This window comes from Pezoporus occidentalis, unplaced genomic scaffold (assembly GCF_034315485.1).
Source record: "Pezoporus occidentalis ecotype Australia unplaced genomic scaffold, CSIRO_AGI_Poc_V1 ctg84, whole genome shotgun sequence".
NCBI classification, from domain to species: Eukaryota; Metazoa; Chordata; class Aves; order Psittaciformes; family Psittacidae; genus Pezoporus; species Pezoporus occidentalis.
In genome coordinates this window covers 209,236-230,581 of record NW_026916203.1, presented here as the reverse complement: position 1 = coordinate 230,581, position 21,346 = coordinate 209,236, and the positions used below count along the sequence as shown (strand labels likewise).

Here is a 21,346-nt window from a genome sequence, read left to right as displayed (position 1 = left end):
AGCACTTTTCATTCCATCACACTGGATGGAGCAGTTTTCTGGAAAGACAAGACTGAGAGTTTATTTGCATGGTTGCCAGATAATGCAGTTTATAGGAAATACTAACAGTCTGTCATGACTTACAAGAATTTGTCATTCCATTTCTTTAAAACTCTGTTCTTCCTCGTTTGCATAAGAAATTGTTGAGTCTGAAATGGGGGTGGAAGGTAAGAAATTAGTTGAGTATTTTTGTGTTGGTTCTCAGACTAGTTAAATGGAGTTGACAAGACTGGAATGCAAACTCAAGACACCTTCTTAAATTTGTCAGATGAAAACAAGTTTTGAGAGTTTGACATGAAAAATATTAATCCCATCTTCCACTACTTTAAATAATTTCTGTTGTTAACTATCTTGCTTTGGTTTTAAGAATTCAATTTGTGTCACTTGTGGTGATGTTATCGTGGGTTTTTTTTTTTTTAATGTTTTTCTGAACTTTCTTTCCTTTTTGCTGAGTTTGGACATACATAGGATAAAGCAGAAGAAATGTCCAGTTTATAGTGGCAGCAGAAAGAACTAACCCCCTTTCCTGCCAATAACAACAGCATTATTTGTTTAGGTCATTTATGGAACACTAGAAAATCAACAGGCCAGAGAAAAACTTTGGAATCCCCATAGTTTACCGTTTTTCCTCTGTTTCTAAACACTAAATCTTAATGATGCCTTAAGTAAGCAAAGCCATCAAGCTTGCAGCTGCTCATGGTGCTTGCTGTTGGGAACAGATCTGCATTCCAAACTCTTTGGTTAAGGCCTGAAGCTGTAAAACAGCTTAGTTGCTCCCCAAGATCTAGTCATGAAGCAGAAATCCTTCCTTCAGGCTTTGAGAGCTCCACAGTAAGTAACCCGGGGGGGGGGGGGAGGGGGGGGGTTGGAAGGGGTGGGAGCAAGTATCCTGTAGAGACCTGCCTTAAAGTAGGCTGTCCTTGTTGAAGTGTAAGAGTCTTAAGATCTTACTACTGAGACATCGCACTACTCATGTAAGAATCTCTTTTTTATTTGTATGTTTTTATTTAACACATTACAACTTCAGCAGACACATGGGAGTATACGTGCGTACCAACATCTGCACATAAATATTGTTACGATGACAGTGAGAAGAGCACAGATTGATGGGACCAACCCAGCGGAGTTACTTGCAGGAAAGAGTAACATTTCTGCTTCAGAAACTCAGTAATTTCTACTTGCATCAAGGCAAACAAGATCACGTTCTATTAACAGTGTTCTACTGCAAGTAGGAATCTGACAAAGAAATACTGGAGTTAGCTGCTTAGGTCAAGAATGTAGAGACAAGTTGTAGAGACAAGAATTTGATTTTAAGCCTAACTTTTAAATTCTAAGAAGAGACGTAAGAAAATGTTTTAACACTTACCTAGAAATGTTTATCCCCATTAATAAGTGGAAGAAATGTTTAGTAGTATGAGAGGTGTACTTAAGTCATCTTGTGCTATCCTGTGCAATTTAATACATCTCTTTCTGGCAAATTATTTCACACTAATATAACCTTGATCACTTGAATGAAGTTATTCTTCCCTGTATTTAGTATCTATCCATTTAGGAATACACACACTTTACCAAATACTGTGTTACAACAAAACATGCAATAGTGAGTAATTTCTGTCATCAGGTGCCTAGAACATGTAATTTCATCATTTACAACTTTGGTGGAGGGGAATACATCCATTATGCCATCTCTCATCATAATTCTCTGTATATTCAAGAAGACCCATTCAGACTAGTATTTTCCTTATACAGTAGCTTCATGTTACCAGATGCACAACAGTTGAAGCATGATGAGTAATTACACACAAAGAGACAACCAAAGTGCAGAGCCTGTGGGATATATACTTTTTATTTATGTTAAAGCAGAGAGATTACTGAAAGATTTCTTCTTCATGAAGATGAGTAAACGATGTTCATTAAGCTTCAGATGCTGCCCGCTGCATTGCTGTTAAATAAAAACGCTTACTTTCTGTCAGACACAGAAAAGTGGTAAGCAAACTTAGAACATACTCCTTTAATATATCAAAAGTTTCCAAGGCAATATTATTAAGATGTATACCACGGTTCCAAGTAACATCAAGCTTCATAAAAGAGGTGGTAGGGAAGCTTTATCCAGTTAATAGCTTAAGTGCTCTTCTTTTCTTCACCCAGTAAGTTCACTGTTGCTTTCTTGGCTGCAGGAAAGTAAAAGCAAGTTTAATCTTAGAAGCCAATAGACTAAGTGGTTTATTCAGTGTTCTGGAGCTACATTAAAAAAAAAAAAAAAAAAAGATACCCTTTTAAGTCATAAATGAAACATCACAGAAAATCACAGCTTTTGTATACACATACAGTGATAAAACTATATTAAGATTTAAAAAAATAAACCATAAGCAAGGATAGAACAATGAACAGCACAGAATTGTTGATGTAACAGTTGTCAGTCACACAGCGCTTCTCATAAGGTTTAGGACATACAGGTTTACAGCAACTGTACTACCAAGATGATGAAATAGGGCTGGAATAATGCTAATCTATGTGTATGTACATGTATACCTATGTGCATGTCTTAAAAAAATATATGTATGTGCAAATCTTTATATGTAGAAAGTAGAAAAAAGAATGGGATGGAATGAGGACAGAAAAATCCCATGTACAACATGGAAGATTGTTACTTAAGATACGTGTCTAACAATGATTCAGGAAGGTCATGCAGCAAAATTTCCAAGCATAGCTGAAAAACGAAGATCACTTAAGCACTGACAGGAAAACTGCTTAAGTTGGTAAGAGGAAATGAGACTTCATGCATTGTTTGGGAGAACAGAGACTTAAAAGTGCTTTGAAATACCTTACAAATTTCCTTTCAAATTAAATTTAAATAAGTCTTTGTTTTAGTTACTTAATACACTTCCCTCTCTTACTCATACAACTGTCATCAGACATTTTTGAGTATGAGGGTCCACTATAGAGTGCAAGGAAATAAAAGCAAAGCTTAAGCAACCTACAGGGTTACTTACTCTTACCAAATAAAATCCTAAGTAATTTCTTTAAGAGTGGGCTCAGAATCCTTTGATCTCCAGAGGAAGAAGAAGTACAAAAACTTACAGATGGGAAAAACTTCATTTCCCATGCTGCTGTTTATTGGAGTTAAAGGATTTGCTTTACTACACAACTGGCAGCTCTTCTATACTTCCAAAGATCTTCCAAATACCTGATAGTATAGAAGACAGTAACTTAATGAGGCGACAATAACTTAAGCAGTAACCGTATTTGTGGAAGGTATCTTCTAAGGATGTTTGGACCTACCACTGTAGAGAATGTTAATAGTGATATGTATGGTGGGAACACACACAAACTAATTAGCCATGCTCTCCACTCACAGATCTTGCATTCATTCTAGCATACTGAACTCCTATAAAGACCCACCACAATCCTCTTTTCCTAGTATCTTCATCCAAATTTAACTTCTCCATTATAATTTATATCATCTTCTTACGTTTTTCCCCCTAATTCTAATATTAGAGTTGCCCTGGGAAATTCCTCCTATTTGATGTGATTAGTGAATGATCTTTTCCTCACCTTCCTTAGTGATGGTATCTGCAGTCTCTGCAGCCTTGTCCTTCAGGTCTTTAACAACACTGTCAAGCTGAGCTTCATGCTTCAGGAAGAAAGGCCGGATAATTCGATGATAGAGAAACTCTGCCCCGTTGGAAGCACTTGGAGCCATGCACCACAACAGGAAGCCACACTACAAGGAAGAACATCTGCCTAAGTAGAAGAAATGAGTAGGAGACAAGGTGTAGCGTGCCTCCCTGCCACAGACTTGAGCATATTTACAACAGCACATCATCCCCTTAATTTTTTATGGTCACAGTACAGTAAGTATGCACATCGGTATAGTTACATTCAGTGAATCTTTATATTGGAATAATTTCATGAGTACTAACAGGATAAAGGCAGAGGGCTGTAGCAGTAAAGCTAATCTGGTAACTCATGTTATCAGTCATAGAATCATAGAACAGTTAGGGTTGGAAAGGACCTTAAGATCATCTAGTTCCAACCCCACTGCCATGGGCAGGGACACCTAGCACTAAACCATGTTACCCAAGGCTGTCCAACCCAGCCTTGAACACTGCCAGGGATGGAGCATTCACAACTTCTTGGGCAACCCATTCCAGTGACTCACCACCCTCACAGTAAAGAACTTCTTCCATATATCCAACCTAAACTTCCCCTGTTTAAGTTTGAACCTGTAACCCCTTGTCCTATCACTACAGTCCCTAATGAAGAGTCCCTCCCCAGCAACCCTATAAGCCCCCTTCAGATACTAGAAGGCTGCTACGAGGCCTTCTCTTCTATAGTGCATTTGTGGTTTTTTTTTGTGAAACGTAGAAGCACAAAAGATACAGAGATTTAGAGACATCAGTTTGATAGATGGACCACTTAGTGGATAAAGAACTGGCTGGATGGCCGCTCAACAGCTCAATGTCCAGCTGGAGACCAGTAACAAGTGGTGTCCCACAGGGATCGGTGTTGGGACTGGTCTTGTTCAACATCTTTGTCGCTGACATGGACAGTGGGATTAAGTGTGCCCTCAGCAAGTCTGCCGATGACACCAAGCTGTGTGGTTTGGTTGATACGCTGGAAGGGAAGGAATGCCATCCAGAGGGACCTTGACACACTTGTGAGGTGGGCTGATGCCAACCTCATGAAGTTTAACAAGTGCAAGGTCCTACACCTGGGTCAGAGCAATCCCAGGCACAGCTACAGGTTGGGCAGAGAAGAGATTCAGAGCAGCCCTGCAGAGAAGGACTTGGGGGTGTTGGCTGATGAGAAAATGAACATGAGCCGGCTTCAGTGTGCGCTCGCAGCACAGAAAGACAACTGTATTCTGGGCTGCATCAAAAGGAGCGTGACCAGCAGGTCGAAGGAGGTGATCCTGTCCCGCTACTCTGCTCTCACAAGACCTCACTTGGAGTATTGTGTGCAGTTCTGGTGTCCTCAACATAAAAAGGACATGGAACTGTTGGAACAAGTCCAGAGGAGGGCCATGAGGATGATCAGGGGACTGGAGCACCTCCTGTATGAAGACAGGCTGAGAAAGTTGGGGCTGTTCAGCCTGGAGAAGAAAAGGCTGCGTGGAGACCACATAGCACCCTTCCAGTATCTGAAGGGGGCCTATAGGGATGCTGGGGAGGGACTCTTCATTAGGGACTGTAGTGATAGGACAAGGGTTAATGGGTTCAAACTTAAACAGGGGAAGTTTAGATTGGATATAAGGAAGAAGTTCTTTACTGTAAGGGTGGTGAGGCACTGGAATGGGTTGGCCAGGGAAGTTGTGAATGCTCCATCCCTGGCAGTGCTCAAGGCCAGGTTGGACAGAGCCTTGGGTGGCATGGTTTAGTGTGAGTTGTCCCTGCCCATGGCAGGGGGGGTGGAACTGGATGATCTTAAGGTCCTTTCCAACCCTAACTATTCTGTGATTCTATGAAAACCTAATCAGACAAAACATCAGACCCTCTAACTACTTCTAAACTATGTGGCACATACCTGACTGAAGGTCTAGGTCCCAAAATCACTAAAGTCCAGCCAAAACAATATCTCCTCTCTGCCTCCCTGCTTTGAAAATGCAGTGGTGGAAAGAATGCAACTGTGCGCGTCCCAGAGCTAAAGTGACAATGGAGAAAGATATATCCATGCTACAGATGGCACATAGACAGGTGTAATGCTTTTAGATTGCACAGTTTAGGTATACCTTTTACAGCACCATCTTATTGGGGGGGGGGGGGGGGGGAAGGAGGTGGTGGCAATGAATAGCACAGTCTGTGGGGTAGTATTTCTGCATCTTACAAAGGGGATTGGAAAGACAGCTATTACATGTATTACAAATATCTGTCTTTACTACTGAAGCACTTTTATTTGGTTTCAGTTCCACTATCATACACAGTACAAAGATGATTATGAAAAGATGATCAAAACATTTAAAGGACAGGAAGTGCCATAACTAACCATGCTCAAGCTCTGAAAGCATATACAGAGACACTTTACAAGATAAAGTGACAACAAAATTAATGATTTTTTCTCAGCAATTGTGCAGTTCTTTACAGACACAAATAGTACAATATTATTTCATGTTAAAAGCCTCTCCAGAAAAGGCAGAACAGCTTTTCACAGACCACCTTTTCTCAAAACAGAAAACTATCCCGGCCTCAGCCAAAACGTGCTTTGTTTTGATGTTAGACATGATTAAATGTTTGAGGATTTCCACACACTTCTGGGAGGAGAGGGAAAGAGGGAGAAAACAACAACTCAAATCCTCCTCCTGAAAAAACAAAACAAAAAAGCCCCCTTGCAAAGACAACAAAAACCAGAACCACCACACAATTAGTTAATTTAGGTAGCAAAACCCAAACTAATAATTTAAACTATAATAAAACTATAATCAACTTTAAAGTCTTAATTTAAATACAGTAGCACTTATTTAAATCTTGTATTTCAGGAGTTTTTCAGCTTTCAAAGGATATCTACAGCAGCTGAAGAGATGTTTCAATACAAGTGCTAGACTTTCTGAAAGTCATTAAAAAAAATATAAGCAGAGTCTTATTTATTTATGAGGTTTCCAGTACACTGCATCATGCAGAAGCATTTCCTAGAAACCAGTTCCATTACAGTATGCTTTCAGATTTTCACTGTGCCTAATCAGACATTTGTCTTCTCTTCTTCCCCTCGTACTTTTAATTGCCCATTGTAAAACTACAAAGATAAAACCACATCCAAATATTTGTTTTGATATTACACAAGAAACTCCTAAATGACTATTGAACCACTACAAGGTGATTTAAGTCAAGAGAGGTTATTTTAAAAGAAAGGTTCTGATTTAACAAAAAGAAAGGGGGGAAAGTAAGATAGAATAAAATCCCTTTTCAGTTATGAAAACTGCAGTCTCCTTCAGGCAAACCTTCCGGATATTTTGGAATCATCTCTGTTCTATTTTTCCTCAGATAAGTGATATTGAGATTGAATGTTCTGTAGGTACTGATCGGCATACCTGTAAAACTTTGGCTTTGTCTTCACTGCAATGCACACCACAGTAAAACTGATCCCTTTCATGCACATTAGTTGAAGAAAATACCTACTGTTTTTTGAGGAGATTGCTATTCCTTTTTAAGGCCATTTATCATTTCCCTTGGCCTACAGAAAATCAGTTATGGTATTATCTGCAACTGGAGATACATCCTGACCGGCTGTCACTCTGAAAAGGATCGCTGATTCCTGGGGTTAACAACCACCTTCTACAAAAGATTTTACTATGCCAATTTACTATCGTTTTAGGCAAGCCTTAAGATTCTTCAACTGTCTGATCATAGTGTCGGAACTGAAAGACTTAAAGAGGACAAAGAAATGTTTTTCAAAGCATCCATCAGTGAGAATGCGTACCAGGAACATTTCAATGAACTAAGAGAGATCATTCAGCATGCAGTAAAATTTGGCACTTCTAAGTAGCAACTGAGGCGGTATCATTAAGGAAGGTCTGAGAAAATAAAGGCAAAAAGTGATGGGATATCAATTTTCAAAACCTTCCATTATCTGGAACTTAATATTATGGAACAAATAAATGGGACTACCTGATGCTGGTATCTTTCATTAATAACTGAGAAACATTTTATTTCCTGTTAAAGAATACCTGGCCAATTACTGATAGTTATTCAAGTTGCCCCAATATAGAAAAGATGTTTCTTAGTTCTCCTTTGTTTTGGGAAATCCCTCAGCCATAAACCCAACTTCCTCTGAAACTGAGAAAAATTGAAATTTCCCCTTCCTTGCCTAAGAAAAGGGAAATTGTCATTTTGGTTGTGCTGCTTAGTCAAGAAAAAAAACTTTTACAGTTACAGATTTATTCTCACTTACTACTTCTGAAGTGTACCAAAACAGATGTTTATATAAATTTTCTAGGTCACATACCACCCTTTCTTTCCTTTTAAACATAGCAGATCTTTCCCTGCCACCCATCCCAACTTTCCCTCTTGCCTTACAACATCAGTTGTAAACAGATCACTTTCTTAGTGATAAATTACATATAACCAGCATCTTAAAATATGGTCTTACCCAGGAATGGTTCCAAGGGAGTCTCCTGTCGTCTATCCACTCTTGAAGACATTAAATTAGTTATGCCAACGGTCTCATTTTAGAAGAGGGGTCACACGAACTAACATACCTTTATCATGTAGTAGAAAGGGAACCAGAACAGAAAGATATCGGAAAAGAATTCCACTACGCTGAAAACACCATATACAACCCAGTAAGTCAGCCACTGTGTGTCATCATCTTTGTTGGGACTTTCAATTGCCTTGATTCTGCAAGGAAAACAAAACAAGTGAGCAGATCAACAGCATCTGTCTCATCTGTAACGGTTACATACCAATCCTCAAGATTTCATTACTCTGTATGCTCTACAGAAAAAACAGTATGCCCAAGATCTTTGAACAGCAAAGTTTTTTCCTATACATCAGATATCAAAAAGAAGATACTCAAGCTAATTCTAGCTCTGTGATTACAACACAAAAAAACACAAACCAAAAAAACACAAACCAACAAAAACCACCCCCCCCCCCAAAAAAAACACAACCAACCAACCAACCAAAACCTCAAAACCCCATAAATATGATGACCTTGTTTATGAGACAGTTCATAAGATAGAGAAGAGAGGGTAACGTTTGACCAGTTCCAGTTCTGAATGCATTCTGGCACTCCTGACCAAAAGACTATTGTACATCAAAGCATTAGTGACCCATGTAACAGTCAACCTGAGTGATCCCTGGCCTGTGCTGCACATACAGCCTGGCTTACAGGCCTGTGCTGTGCTGCACTGCAAATTCCCTGATCACAGGATAAACCCAGTAAGCTCACCAAAAGAGAGAATCCCCACAGGAGTTCCCCCTGGGTACCAGTAATTATACCATCTGCATGGCATTGCCTGTATCTAACAGCAAACATTCTCTTTCTTTGACAGCAGGAATGATGAATAGCGTTATTGTCTTGAAAGAAAAATCCTACAACAGCTTGTATTATCAAAATGAGGTAACCTTGCCTACAGATGAGGTCTGTTGCTGCATGTGGATTGGAAATCCATTCAGTGCTGCACAACTTGAGGTTCCCAGCATCTACAGGAATTTCTGATTGTCTATACTATTCTCTGTTTCTTCATAGTGTTAGCTCTAATAAATAGATTTTAAATGAAGCTTTAAGGAATCTGAATGCAGATCACACCTCCTGGTGCAGACAGCATCTAGATAAAAGTTTTAAATCTAGTTCAGCGTCCCATAGTGTATCTCAAATACCTTTACTTATAATGCACATGAGCTGGACTCTGCTTTGCAAAACTAAACTGTAAGATTTGCTTTAACTTCTAAGAGAAGCGTTTGCAGACCAAGTGCTTCTTGGTCTTGCCTACAGCAACTCCCTGTACACGGAGGATGCATCTGCATCCCCAATGGTTCTGCTCTATAAATCCATTCCTACAGAACTTGCAAATCTTGATATAGACTACAGTATTAAAATCAGGGTGGAGCAACCTCTTACAAAGTCTTGGGCTTCCTGCATAATGACTGGTTTTTTTTGTTCTCCAGCTGTTAGGAAAATGCAGTTCACGTTTATACAGTTGGAAGACATACATGTGCTTCCTTCAGTAAAAGTAATGAAATGGAGACTCTGGACTTGCTATGTTCCTGACTAGCAACGTAAGAAGTTTTAGGTGGAAATGCTAGCTACTGTAAGCCTAATAATATGAATCTTAAGAGTATTGAAAAGAATTTGTCCTCTCCACTCATGCTGCAGAATTAATCTGTAGACTGTTTAATGAATTTAGGTTTAATTCTTTTATAACTTATTCCTTTAGCATCACCAATACTGTTGCAGAAGCAGCCTCTGTGGAATATATCAAATGTGCAGTTTTCTTTTAGTCCATAAAAAAAGACCGAGAGTTAGGGTGGTTTACAAAATAGAAACCATATAGATGGCTGACTGCGAGTACGTTTCCCGGTCTGTGAATTGAGAAACTCTTTGAATCAGTCAGTTCCTGTATCTGTAAATTAAGGTGATAGGGGAAGAGGAGAAAAAATATCCATCATATGACATGTCTTACATTGCAGCAAAAGCACTGGCAAAACCCATCAAACACATGAGGGAATTTGTGTAGCCTCTGGACTGAATATGAAATGCAGTATGAGGATCCGATACTTAATGTATGCATTATTTCCATTAGCATGTGGCTAGCCAGGAAAGTTCTGCAATGAGAAAAGCAATAGCCCTTGCCATATCCCATTATGCACAATAAGGCACTGTTATTGAGGCGCATCAGCACAACCAGAAGAACAGGTTTTCTACAGGTGTACGCCAGCAGGTCTGCTTACTGCTGTACCAACACCACAGTGTTGGGAAACAGTAGTCCAGGCAACCTGCTCAAAGGCAGTGCCAACTTCAGATGCTTCTGCGCTCCCACTATGAACCACATTTCTGTGCCCCCACCTCTCAGGTATTTCAATACCACCAGGTGAGGGGATCCTACAAAAACAACCCCAAACCAAATCCCCCCCAAAACAAAACCAATCAAACGAACAAAACGAAAACAACATAGGAGGTAAGGTAGAGGGCTATTAATCTATTTTCAAGGTCTGAAATTGTATTTCTGGAGGAAAAGAAAAAGTTCAAGTGACTAGTACAGAAGTTAGAGTGGTGGATAAATGGAGAAAGGCACTAATGGCAAAGCTTCTCAATGTTAGGAAAAATTTGCTGTAGGTTCATCAGGTGAATTTCTCTGGTTCTGCTGGTATCTCCATTTGAGGCATACAGCAAAAGGTTCATTTTACCACCACACGCATGCTAGCTTGGTATCTGTGAAAGAACCCTTTGCAATGAAACCACCAACGCTCTGTTTTCCAGTCATCATCTGAAGCCACCCATGGATTTAAGGAAGCATTGTTTTTTTTAGCATTATTAGGTCATTTTAGCAATCATGAAAAGCAGTTTTCATAAAAAGCTCAGAATCTTCAATTTTGTGGCAAAGGGCAGACGGTGTTATCACCGTGTTATTTTCTCTCCTGTAACAAGGGATGGCCTTTGAGAGTTCCTAAATGCAGTGACATGGGTGTGCTCTCTTTGAAGGTTCTTTGAAGGAGCTCCTTAGCTCCTGAAGGTGATTATTTGGAGGGAATACACAAAAAAAAGACACTTTCCTGGTCAGTCACAAGCAGCAGTACAGTTAGCCAAAACCCTATCTGATTTAACCATCTGTATACAGCATTAAATCCACATGTGGTGCTTTCTTGCACACTGTAGGAAACAGCACATATCCCTCCTTTTCTGTAATGGTCTGATCTAGGTATGCACCATGGGACAAGCTCAGGTGGCAGCCCTCCACCACACCTGCTAAGGGTCACCTCCGAAGGAAGAGCAAACTGCATTTGTTAGCAATGACTCCCTCCAAATTAGTGGGAGGGAAGGAAGGGAAAACCAGGATACAGCAGGGCCGTCAGTGAATCAGGTTATCACTGAAGGAAAGGCAAGAATTTTACAAATATTCTGTCTCTGAAAGGGAAATGTGTGCCTCAGCTGAGACTGCCAGTGGAAATTCAATCTAACATGTTCCTATTAAAAAAGAGGGCAAAAGTGATCTCCATCCTTTGCTACTTACACGCTATTTCAATACTAAGTCATAGAAAATAGTCCTTATTCAAGAACAAGTACAGTAAGTTATGCAGAGTATCTGAATGGATAGTGTGTTAGGGGGTTTTTTTATCCATTTGTAACCCTAATTAGACTTTAAGTTATTCTGTATGTTACCCTAGGTAACTTATTCTATATGTTATTAGTATATTGCTCTGCACAATACATCAACATATATGTTACGACAAACCAAGAACATTTTATTCTTTTCCATGTTATACCATGAATCAATCAGGCTGATATTCAAAATACAATCTCCATCAATAAAAGATACAGCTCAAGAGGCTCTGGCAATACAACCAGCCTTAGGACAGCCTTCTTCTAATGGTTATTTATGTGTTGCAAGAACAAATACGTCAGTCTCATTAGTACATAACATTAAGATTTCCTAACAAAGGAAGGAGCAGCCAAAGCCCATACCTTCAAATTTAAAAAAAAATATACTGCTAGTTTTCGTAAGTTTTTCTAATACTGATCTGACTACATTCCATGCTAATGCCAAGTAGTAACATGTCACAAAGGATTTTATATGGTACTTACACACTAACTGTAGATTAAAGAAAGTCTCAAACAATGACATACAGTAGTTCTGCCTGTTGGGAGGTAAAAGCAGTCACTAGGAACAGTTTCCAGTAAACTCAATGGTAAATAGCACAGCTCGGTTATTTTAACAACAGATGCCTGTCCAGCAGTGAAACGGCCTTTGTGGGCCAGCACTGCAACTTATGAAGACAGATGGTGACCTAAGTAAAAACCTCATTTTTAGCCAGATCTGCTCCTCAGTAACACCACTAACTGGTAATGCCAGCAAGAAAGAATGGATGCTCCCCAGTAGCCCAGGGCTCGTATCAGCTACATGGTTACAAGGGCCAGCTCAATTTTGACGGTGTGCATCCCAGAATCAGTCAAATTGAACTCTAGATCAAGTACAGTTACTTTATCCTCTTACCTGATAGTAACAGATACTGGTCCAATTTCAGTAAGTTGCCAAGCTGAATTCTTTCACTTAAACCATCTGACTGATTTCAACCAAAAAATCAACTCTTTTACAAGAAGAGACACTCCTGAATTAGCTTTGGCATAACAAATAATTTTTAGAGTTAATTCACATGTAGAATACTCACGGAATAAGAGTATTACAAGCACACCAGTTATGAGTTTGGGGTGGTCTGTTTTTGTTTTGTTTTTTTTGAGCCAAGTTCACATCTGGAATCCAGAAATAAATAGATGACAAATATTCTTGCTTTACTCTCATTTGAAGTGATTGCTCAAATCCTGCAAAGTACATAATGATTCTTGTATAAATAAATTTACAACTTTAAAATAGATTAGCCTCCATTAAACCCAGTGCTCATGTTGTACCTAGAGAAGACTGGAAAATTCTGTACATCCTGTGTTAACTTTTCTAGTAAGCGCTGTACTAAATAAGTAGGCAAGCATAATTGTGACCCTATTAGCCAAGCATAATCCCTTTTTTCCCCCCATTTAAAAAAACTCTAGTTCTAGAGCTTATACTTACTGGTCTGCCCCAACTCTTCACAGCACATTGCAGTAATTCAAAAATAATTTACTTCTAGCTATCTGTTCAGACATCCCTGTGGCATCAGCACTCCACTGGAAGACAGACTTCCTCAAGTTTGGTGCATCCTCATTTCAGACTCACTGTGGCAGGCTGCCTCCATGACATCTTGCATCATTTCAGTGAAACAAGTACCTGCATATCTGTATTTGTTTTACTGTTCTTACACATTTTCACCCGTCAGTTAAAAGCCTTCAGTCTTCCATCTTTCTTCCTCATTACTGACTTCAACAGCAGTCATACATTTGCTGATACTGAAAACATTTTCCTGCCAAATGGACTTACGCAACTGCTGCAGCGTGATTCTACCATCTCCCCTCTCTCAAAATTTTGTGTATCCAGAAGACAGCAGCAGACAAATCCAAGAAATTCTTGGTAGGGTGAGCAAGGGGTGCTCACTCTCTGTGCAGGGACAGATATTATTAGAAGACAACATATGACAGGTGCTCCAAATATGACAATATGATAGTTGCTTCAAAGCAAACAGAGACTGAGGGAACAAAAGGACCACATGCCACTTGGCTCATCAGTGAAGGGAGTCTTCTTACATACTGCATGTTAACTTGGCACAAAGCTAGATTCCTGCCAAAAAAAAAGCAGCAATCTTCATTTCCTTGCTCTCTGCTAGTTCTTGGCCTGCGTCTTTTGCAACAACTATGTGTAGGGTCACATGATGAGTTAGTTCCCCAGTTCTGACTCAGGTTAAAAACAGCTTCGCCTAAACATGCACTCACACAGCTGGTTTTGCTGGGATTAACATGCATCAGTGCCTCAGTCCAGCTTGTTCTGCTACTCAAGGCTGGGCAATGCAGGTGGTGCTGGGCAGCAGGAGCTCCAACAGCCTTCATCTCTCCACCTCTGAAGAAGCCATCCATACACTCTCTCTAGAAAGGAGATTTCCTCCAAGGGCAAGGAAAGTCACCGGGGCCTTCAGCAGTGCTCACCTCTCTATGTAGTCTCAAGCTTAGCTTTACCAGCTTTACTGTTGGCTGTACTTCTCCACATCAGCAGTTAGACCAGTACTGCTACACTGCCTGCTAGAGCCTAAAAACCCTGTTTTAAAGTCTAATCCCATCTTGTACTACAGAAGTCTTCCAGGTTGTCTTTCCTGAACATATTGACAAAGAGAAGTGGCATGTAATGAGGGAGCTTTGGGAAAAGCCACATGCAAAGGATTCTCTACTAGTGACAGCCACTTTTGTTACACAGAAAAAAGTATTTCACATGCTTTGGTTGCCTCTCCACAGCTGTTCCTGTTAAGGGTTCAGGCACAGAGTTCAAACAGTACTGCTGTAAACAAATGAAAAAACCTGGGTCCCTGCTATGTGCTTACAACAATACAGAAAGAAGAGTTTTACTTTCCTGTCAGCCTATGCTGCACTGTGAAGACTATAGTTCAAGCATAATTTTGTTACAGCTCAACTACAGGTTTTCATTTCTGTTTACTCCAATATGGGCAAAAGAATTATAGTACTGCCTGAATTTATACAAATGTACAATAAAGCATGAAATTACAGTGCAGTGCTTTCAGACTCATCTTGGTAAAATGCTGTTTCCATGTAATCACTATGTGAGGAGGTTTTTCAAACTAGAAACAGAAGTCCTACAATTTTAATTACTGACTGTAACTTCAAAATTGTCTCATCAGGGAACAGGACAGAGATTCAAGTTTCAGGCTCAGGACTTGCTTCTGGGTTGAGGCTGGTTTGCAGAGACCTGAAGAATTTCCTTTATGGGTGCTGTCCCAGTTGCTAAGCTGTGTAGCAACAAACTTCTGCTATTTCTCTTAAAAAAAAAAAAAAGTTTTATGTAGCATTCACAGACCACCAGAAGGAAGTCTGTATTTCTTTTCCTAACAGCTGAAGGAAATGCTTGTTATGCTCATCTAAAATTGTGCATCTTTCTCATTGTATGCATAGTAACAAGTAGACTTTCTTTCGGGACAGCAAGCTGTTGCTAGCTCTCCTGTGCCACAGGTAGTCTCAGCTGTGAAGAAAGACTTTGAAAATGTAACTGGAATACATCACCAAAACAAAACAAACAGGAAAACAAGAAATGCAACTACTAACCATGCACTTTTTTCTTTTTTTAATGGTATTTTTTGACTCCAAGTCACTAGAGGTCAACACAGTAAGAGACAGGAGAACACGCAAGTTACAGTACTGCAGTGTATCTTGACCAAGAAAGTCTTTAAAATGCCGTCATTTACGCATCAGGCATATCTGCAGTCCCTAAAAATATTATCTACATCAATTATAAACTGCAAACCTTCCAATTAGTTTAATTCAGAGTGTGACTCTACCTGTAAAACAAAGATGCTAAAATTTTTTTACCTACATTTAGGACACGGAAGATAAACTAAAATTTTCCTACAGTCATCATAATATTAAGAGTCTCTCTTGTATCTAACCACTTGCTATCTCTAGAAAGGAGAGCAAATCACTCATCCAGTCCACAGATAAGGCGGCTTTTAAAAGGCACTCTGAAACCTGAAAAACCTGAAAGAAAGAAAGGGTGTTTGGAGGAACTCATTTGGCAGAACATATACAAAAAGTCAAAATATACTTTCTAGTGTCTGAAGCTCCATGAAAACGGTGTCAGAGAGGAAACAGTGTAAGGGCAGCCAGATTTGAAAACGTTCTACTTATATTCATATTGAGCATTATGAATCTGGTTAGATACACTACATCTCCTCAAATTGCTTTTATAAAGCAGCAGCTTTAGAAAATTACTTGTGAATATTAGCATATCATGCAACATTTTCTGTAAGGGGAAAAATTAAGCATTCTCCTCAAAACTTGCTAAAAGAGGGTAGATGTGCTGTGCTAGCTCTCCACAAATACAGGCATGACTTACGTTTTCTAAACAACTGTGACCAAAGAAATGCAGTGTTCCTGTTTCAGAGGTACGGAAGAGACAAAGGAACTAGGGGACAGGCTCAAGACACCACAATATTCAAATAAAAACTTGAATTAAGCATTTATACTTCTCTACAATCAATCTAGACTGTTTCCTGTTTGTAAATGCTGCTCTTCAGATAAACTGAACAGCATAAAATTAACCAAAGTATGACTGTATTATATTGCTTTTCTACCCTGAAGACACCAGTAGTAAGTTCAGACACTGTACTGCCCAAAGCTGTTTTCATCTTTGCAATTTTTAAATCCAATATGACAGCACTTCTGAACTTTCCAATCCTTTGCACACATTTCTTAGTCATCAAAGGCTCCCTTCCTGCTTGCATGCTCTTACATTTTTTTTGAGGCAGTTAACCACCACTGGCTATGGGTGAAGCTGTATTTAAACAGCTAGCTCTGGGCATTTTGAAGAAGCAGTGAAAAAATTTACAACATTATTTATATACTGCCAACACTCACTTCTTCCATCTACTAGTCTGAATATCGCCTTGTCCAGCTAAAGCTCACTAGAAGTATGAAGAGTAGCTTTTATCATCTGTGGTAAACTTTTCAAAACTGATCTACTGCAAATCCAAAAGCCTGCAAACAAATATGAGGTTTCAACTTGGAACTAATTATTTTATTCCATCACATAGCACTAATCAGAATTTTAGGGACTAAGACTAGTGTTTCATAACAAACTTTAATCCAGACTGTCTGACTTAGTGGGAAACAGACAGGTCATGTTTACTTGGGAAACTACTGCTTAATTTCACCTACATTAGGGACCCTTGCTGATGACATGGCATAGAAGACTTGGGTTTTTTGAAAGATTCTGTACTGATAGAGAAGACACCCCTCTGTGCGTAAAACCACTAAAGACTTACAGAAAGCAAAATTGGAGGTGAACATAGACAGGGGGTAGGAGAAAGGAAACAGTAGCTGTGCCTGCCTGAAACTGTAACAGGCATTAACCTGGGAGATTTATGCAAGGCTGGACATGCATACATCTGCACATCTGCAAAAATACCCTTGTTGCATGTGTAAACAGGCTGAAACCTGAGCTGAGCATCCTTCTCTGAGTTTCTTTCCCATACATATTTTCTTTTAGGGAAGCACTGAGATTAACGGTAACTACTGTGACCAAGGTAACCCAGGACTAAAATCCTAATTTATAACATGCCTGAAGGGTTACTCATCTGGTAGCTGTCTGCCATTTTAAACAACTGTAAGGAAAGAAAGGTGATCTCTCTTGCAGAAAACAGACATCTGTCCCGCTCCTTCATGACTGTCTTTTCTGCTAAATAGAAGCCTGACCTAGTACTTTGTTGCTTTTCACATTAAATTCAGTCACTGACAATGTGGAAATGATACACTGATCTAACAACAGAAGAAAGTAAGCTTACTGGGGAAGAGTAGTCTGCTTTTCTTTTTTTTTCCAGTACCCCAGACATTTCAGGCTTGGATCCACTGTTAAACACCTGCATAAATATCAAACTAACAACCTGCACAATATTTCTGTTTAGAACTCCTGACCTCTTCCAGAAGCCACAGCTTTTACAGTAAAAGCTGTCTGAGGGTGTTCGCAGCTGATGAGAACAGCCGAAAGCTGTTTTCTGCCCCATGCTACGAAGCAAATCTCACTACTGTTAGTTCATACAGCAGGCTCTTCAGCAATCTGTTCAAGGGGGACAGGCCAAATAGAAGAGAGGAATAAACAAACCACCCTGGCTAGTGTTCTTTAAGCTTTGGCTCTTGATGGTTGACGAGCATGGGGGACATCACTTGGCAGCACCCTGATAGCAGTATACAATCCTGAGCAGCAAGAACGACTTCTGGTGATTCAGCAGGAATGACTTCTGGTGATTCAGCTTTATCTCCTTGCAGCTTAGCCCAGCATCAGGATAGAGATCCTACAACAGGCATGGAGAGTAGCATGGTAGGACCAAAACAAAATGAAACCCATGTGGTCAAAGAAGGGTAATCACCAAAGAGGATTCTTGCTCTTTTTCATGGTCAGGCAGCCCATATTTGACCCCAGACTGAAAGCCACCTCAGGAGATAGCAGACTGACCCCCTAACACTGCACAGACTGGCGAGGGCTGCTTATCCTGAGTTCACACACCTCGCTCCTAAAAATGGGAAGCTGAACTGGACGGTGAAACGTATGCACTGGCACATGTCCTCCTGTGTCTTCTCTGCACCCACACTGCATCTGCAAGCTTGCAGGCAAAGCAATGCATGTTGGAAAACACTGCAACACTATGTATCTGCTCTGTACTGGGGAAAGAAGAAAGAGGAGGGGATGAAGCCTATCTGTGCTGTTAGCAGGCTGCTTCATGAGCTGAAACAATGAATGACACTGGCATGCAACACATCACATGCATTTTAAATCAGACTTTCATCCAAGATTGTAATTTTGTCCTCAAAATATTTCTGCATTAAAAGGACAACTAAAGGGAAAGCATTAACTGAGCATCCACTGGAAAAACACATGAATACTATGTCAGTTCTGTTTATGTAAATAACATCATGTTTTTTTATTTAACTAAAATTTGTAGCTAAGGACAATGGCATATGCACCCATTACTTAAAAAAAAAAAAACAACCAAAACAACCACACAAAAAAAATCCCACCCCACAATACTAACATCTGGGAAGTAACTTTTCACATTAACATACATTTAAAAATCATGTTCCAACATGAAAAAGGGTAGACACCCTACAAAACAATAAGAGAAAAAAATTCCAGATTTGGAAGGAAAAAAAAAGGGAAGATAAAACCCCATTCTTCATATTTTATTTGCTACTGTCTGTGCGGCTTCATCCCCTCCTCTTTCTTCTTTCCCAAGTACAGAGCAGGTACATAAGTGTTGTAGTGTTTTCCAACATGCACGGCTTTTGCCTGCAAGCCTGCAGATGCAGCGTGGGTGCAGAGAAGACACAGAGGGGCATGTGCTTTGAGGCTACACAGCTCTTCATTATCAATTTATTCACTGTAGTTGCATAATGGCAACTATTATATTTAAAAATATAATCCCAAACCAGTTTTAAAACAAATTAAAAAATTTAAATGAGATTTTAATAACTGCCAGTTTAAAAGTAACCTAAGTCAGACAAAACAGCACACAAACATAAAATTCCTACACAACTATCAGCTTTGTTGGCTGATTTTCATTTTCAGATTTTAATGAAAAAACACCTTTCAACTAATCTTTTCACTAAACATGGCATTACAGAAATTAGCCCAAATTTCTCCAGAGTTCTTGGCCTATAATCTGTTAAATCTGTACTCACGTCAAACAGCATTTTATAAAAGCATCACAACCAGAACATGTTTCAAGAAAGTCTACAGAAAAAAACAAACCCAAGCAAAAAAAAACAACACCAAAAACAAAAAACAAACAAACAAACAAAAAAAAAAAAAAAAAAAAAAACAACAAAGTGGAGGAACCTGGTTTGTATTGCCCAGGAGCTAGTTTGCTAGTTACTTTTTTAAAATTGCTGGCTGTATATAAGTTTATGCAAAAGGCAAGCACTGAGTTTCAACAATATGGCAGTGTAGCTGGGAAGGACTTCCATTTTATGAACTGTCCAGCTACACAGGTTTTTATTCAGTACATTTACGAAGTCTTCTGGAACACACCCCATTGTGGTTTTAACGAACATGAAACTCATTTTGGTCTCACAACAGCGTAATGCCCCTTGAAAGAAACCAGATATTCTTAAAACAAAAACATCTTAACGAGGCTTTGAAAAATCAAGTATTCTTAAGTCTTTTACCCCCAAGAGGAGCTACAGTGTCTTCCTTTCCACCTTCTCATCAGCGAGGTGGTTTTGGAGTAAACAGCACTCTTTAACGCATCTGTGTCTCTGGTCCGTTAGTTACCAGTGCTTCATACCAAATATATGCTGACACTGCACCACCACCTTCCTGCGTACCTGGAAGTGTCCTCAGCTAAAAATACCAGTGTGAGTTTTAACAACTACCATTCCAACCATTCTCCCTCCTGTTACTAGCAGCAGCTACGACACAGCAATACACCTTCGTACTTAAGGTGACGAAGCTGAGAACTCAACGCAAAAGCATAATGCGCCTCAGGAACTGGTTTTCAAGTGTGGAAACTACCCAGCATCTCCCATCTCTAATTTATTACACAGCACCTACCAGATGGAAGAAGCCTCTTTTTTGACTCAGCACCTTGCGCCTATATATTCTAAGGGAAAGTGGTAGGCGGGAGAAGTATTTTTGAGCGTGGTCCACCGTGACAGACCGCGCTCCAGCGCAGGGCAGTGATTCCCCCAAGAGTAACACATTGCGCCACAGCGGCCAGAGGGGCACGAGTTGCGACACTCACGACACGTAGGCGGGGTAGCCGAAACCGATGATGTTGCAAAGCAGGGATGCGCCGTAGCCCACCACCAGGTACACGGCCACCGCCCCGACGATAGCTACGCGGGAGAGAGCAGACAACCGTTAACGCTGGCAGCCGGCCACTTGCTCCACGGTGCCGGGGGGGGGGGGGGGGGGGGGGGGGGGGGGGGGGGGGAAGGACGCAGCCACCGCCATCGGCCGCTCCGTTCACCCCATACGCGGCGACCCCAGACCTCAAGCGTTGAGGAGACCCGCGAAGTATGGGGGTGGAGCGGTGGGAGCTCACCGATGGCAATATAGGCGCGGTTGACGCCGGTCTTGCTCTCGATATGCTCGAGCACAGCGGTCATGCGGTTCTTCTCGTGCAGGAATCGGTCGAACCACTCCCTAATCGCCGCGGTCATGGTGAAACCCCCCGCTGTTCAGCCACCACAGCCCCGACGGCACGATGGCAGGACAACACGCTCCGCCTTTGGCGCCGTCCGACCGCCCACCTACGGCCGCGCTGGGAGGTGGCACCCCGCCCACCTCCGCCGCCGCCCTTGGCCGGGGGGAAGTGCCCTTCACGCAGCGGTGAGGTGGTGGGGAGCATTCGGGAGCCATGTTCTGTCGGCCTTTGCAGCCGCTCCACGAAATGGAGGTGGGGGTGCCGCCTGGCCGGGGTGAGCCCTCTGTTCCTGAAGAACCCTGGCACAGGGGAGGGACAGGAGCGGCCTCTCCCTGCGGCCTCCTGCGGGCCGTATCACTGCTGGGACTGAT

General features: G+C 40.8%; 1 protein-coding gene across 3 annotated transcripts; it reads right to left on the bottom strand.

Annotated features, from left to right (window-relative positions):
- Positions 1 to 1,869: 1,869 nt before the first annotated feature.
- On the bottom strand, positions 1,870 to 21,062 carry REEP5 (receptor accessory protein 5). 3 transcript variants are annotated; one of them, XR_009961879.1, is made up of 6 exons: positions 20,874 to 21,062; positions 20,571 to 20,664; positions 8,231 to 8,369; positions 3,595 to 3,763; positions 3,039 to 3,226; positions 1,870 to 2,210 (listed from the first exon to the last, which is right to left on the bottom strand). XR_009961879.1 is itself a non-coding variant. In XM_062604250.1 (5 exons), exons 1-5 carry the CDS (start codon positions 20,989 to 20,991, stop codon positions 2,161 to 2,163), a joined length of 570 nt encoding a protein of 189 aa, XP_062460234.1. In that variant the 5' UTR covers positions 20,992 to 21,061; the 3' UTR covers positions 1,870 to 2,160. The 3 variants fall into 3 exon arrangements, 1 of the variants encoding a protein (XP_062460234.1); XR_009961880.1 differs by having other exon boundaries at positions 1,870 to 2,205; positions 3,117 to 3,226; XM_062604250.1 differs by lacking the exon at positions 3,039 to 3,226 and having other exon boundaries at positions 20,874 to 21,061.
- Between the last annotated feature and the right edge of the window lie 284 nt (positions 21,063 to 21,346).

Coding starts and splice junctions, on each gene's coding strand:
- REEP5 (XM_062604250.1), bottom strand. CDS start 20,991: ATGACCGCGGCGATTAGGGAGTGGTTCGACCGATTCCTGCACGAGAAG. Junction 20,665..20,873: donor CCGCGCCTATATTGCCATCG/GTGAGCTCCCAC, acceptor TCTCCCGCGTAG/CTATCGTCGGGGCGGTGGCC. Junction 2,211..3,594: donor AGATACCATCACTAAGGAAG/GTGAGGAAAAGA, acceptor ACTTTCCTGCAG/CCAAGAAAGCAACAGTGAAC.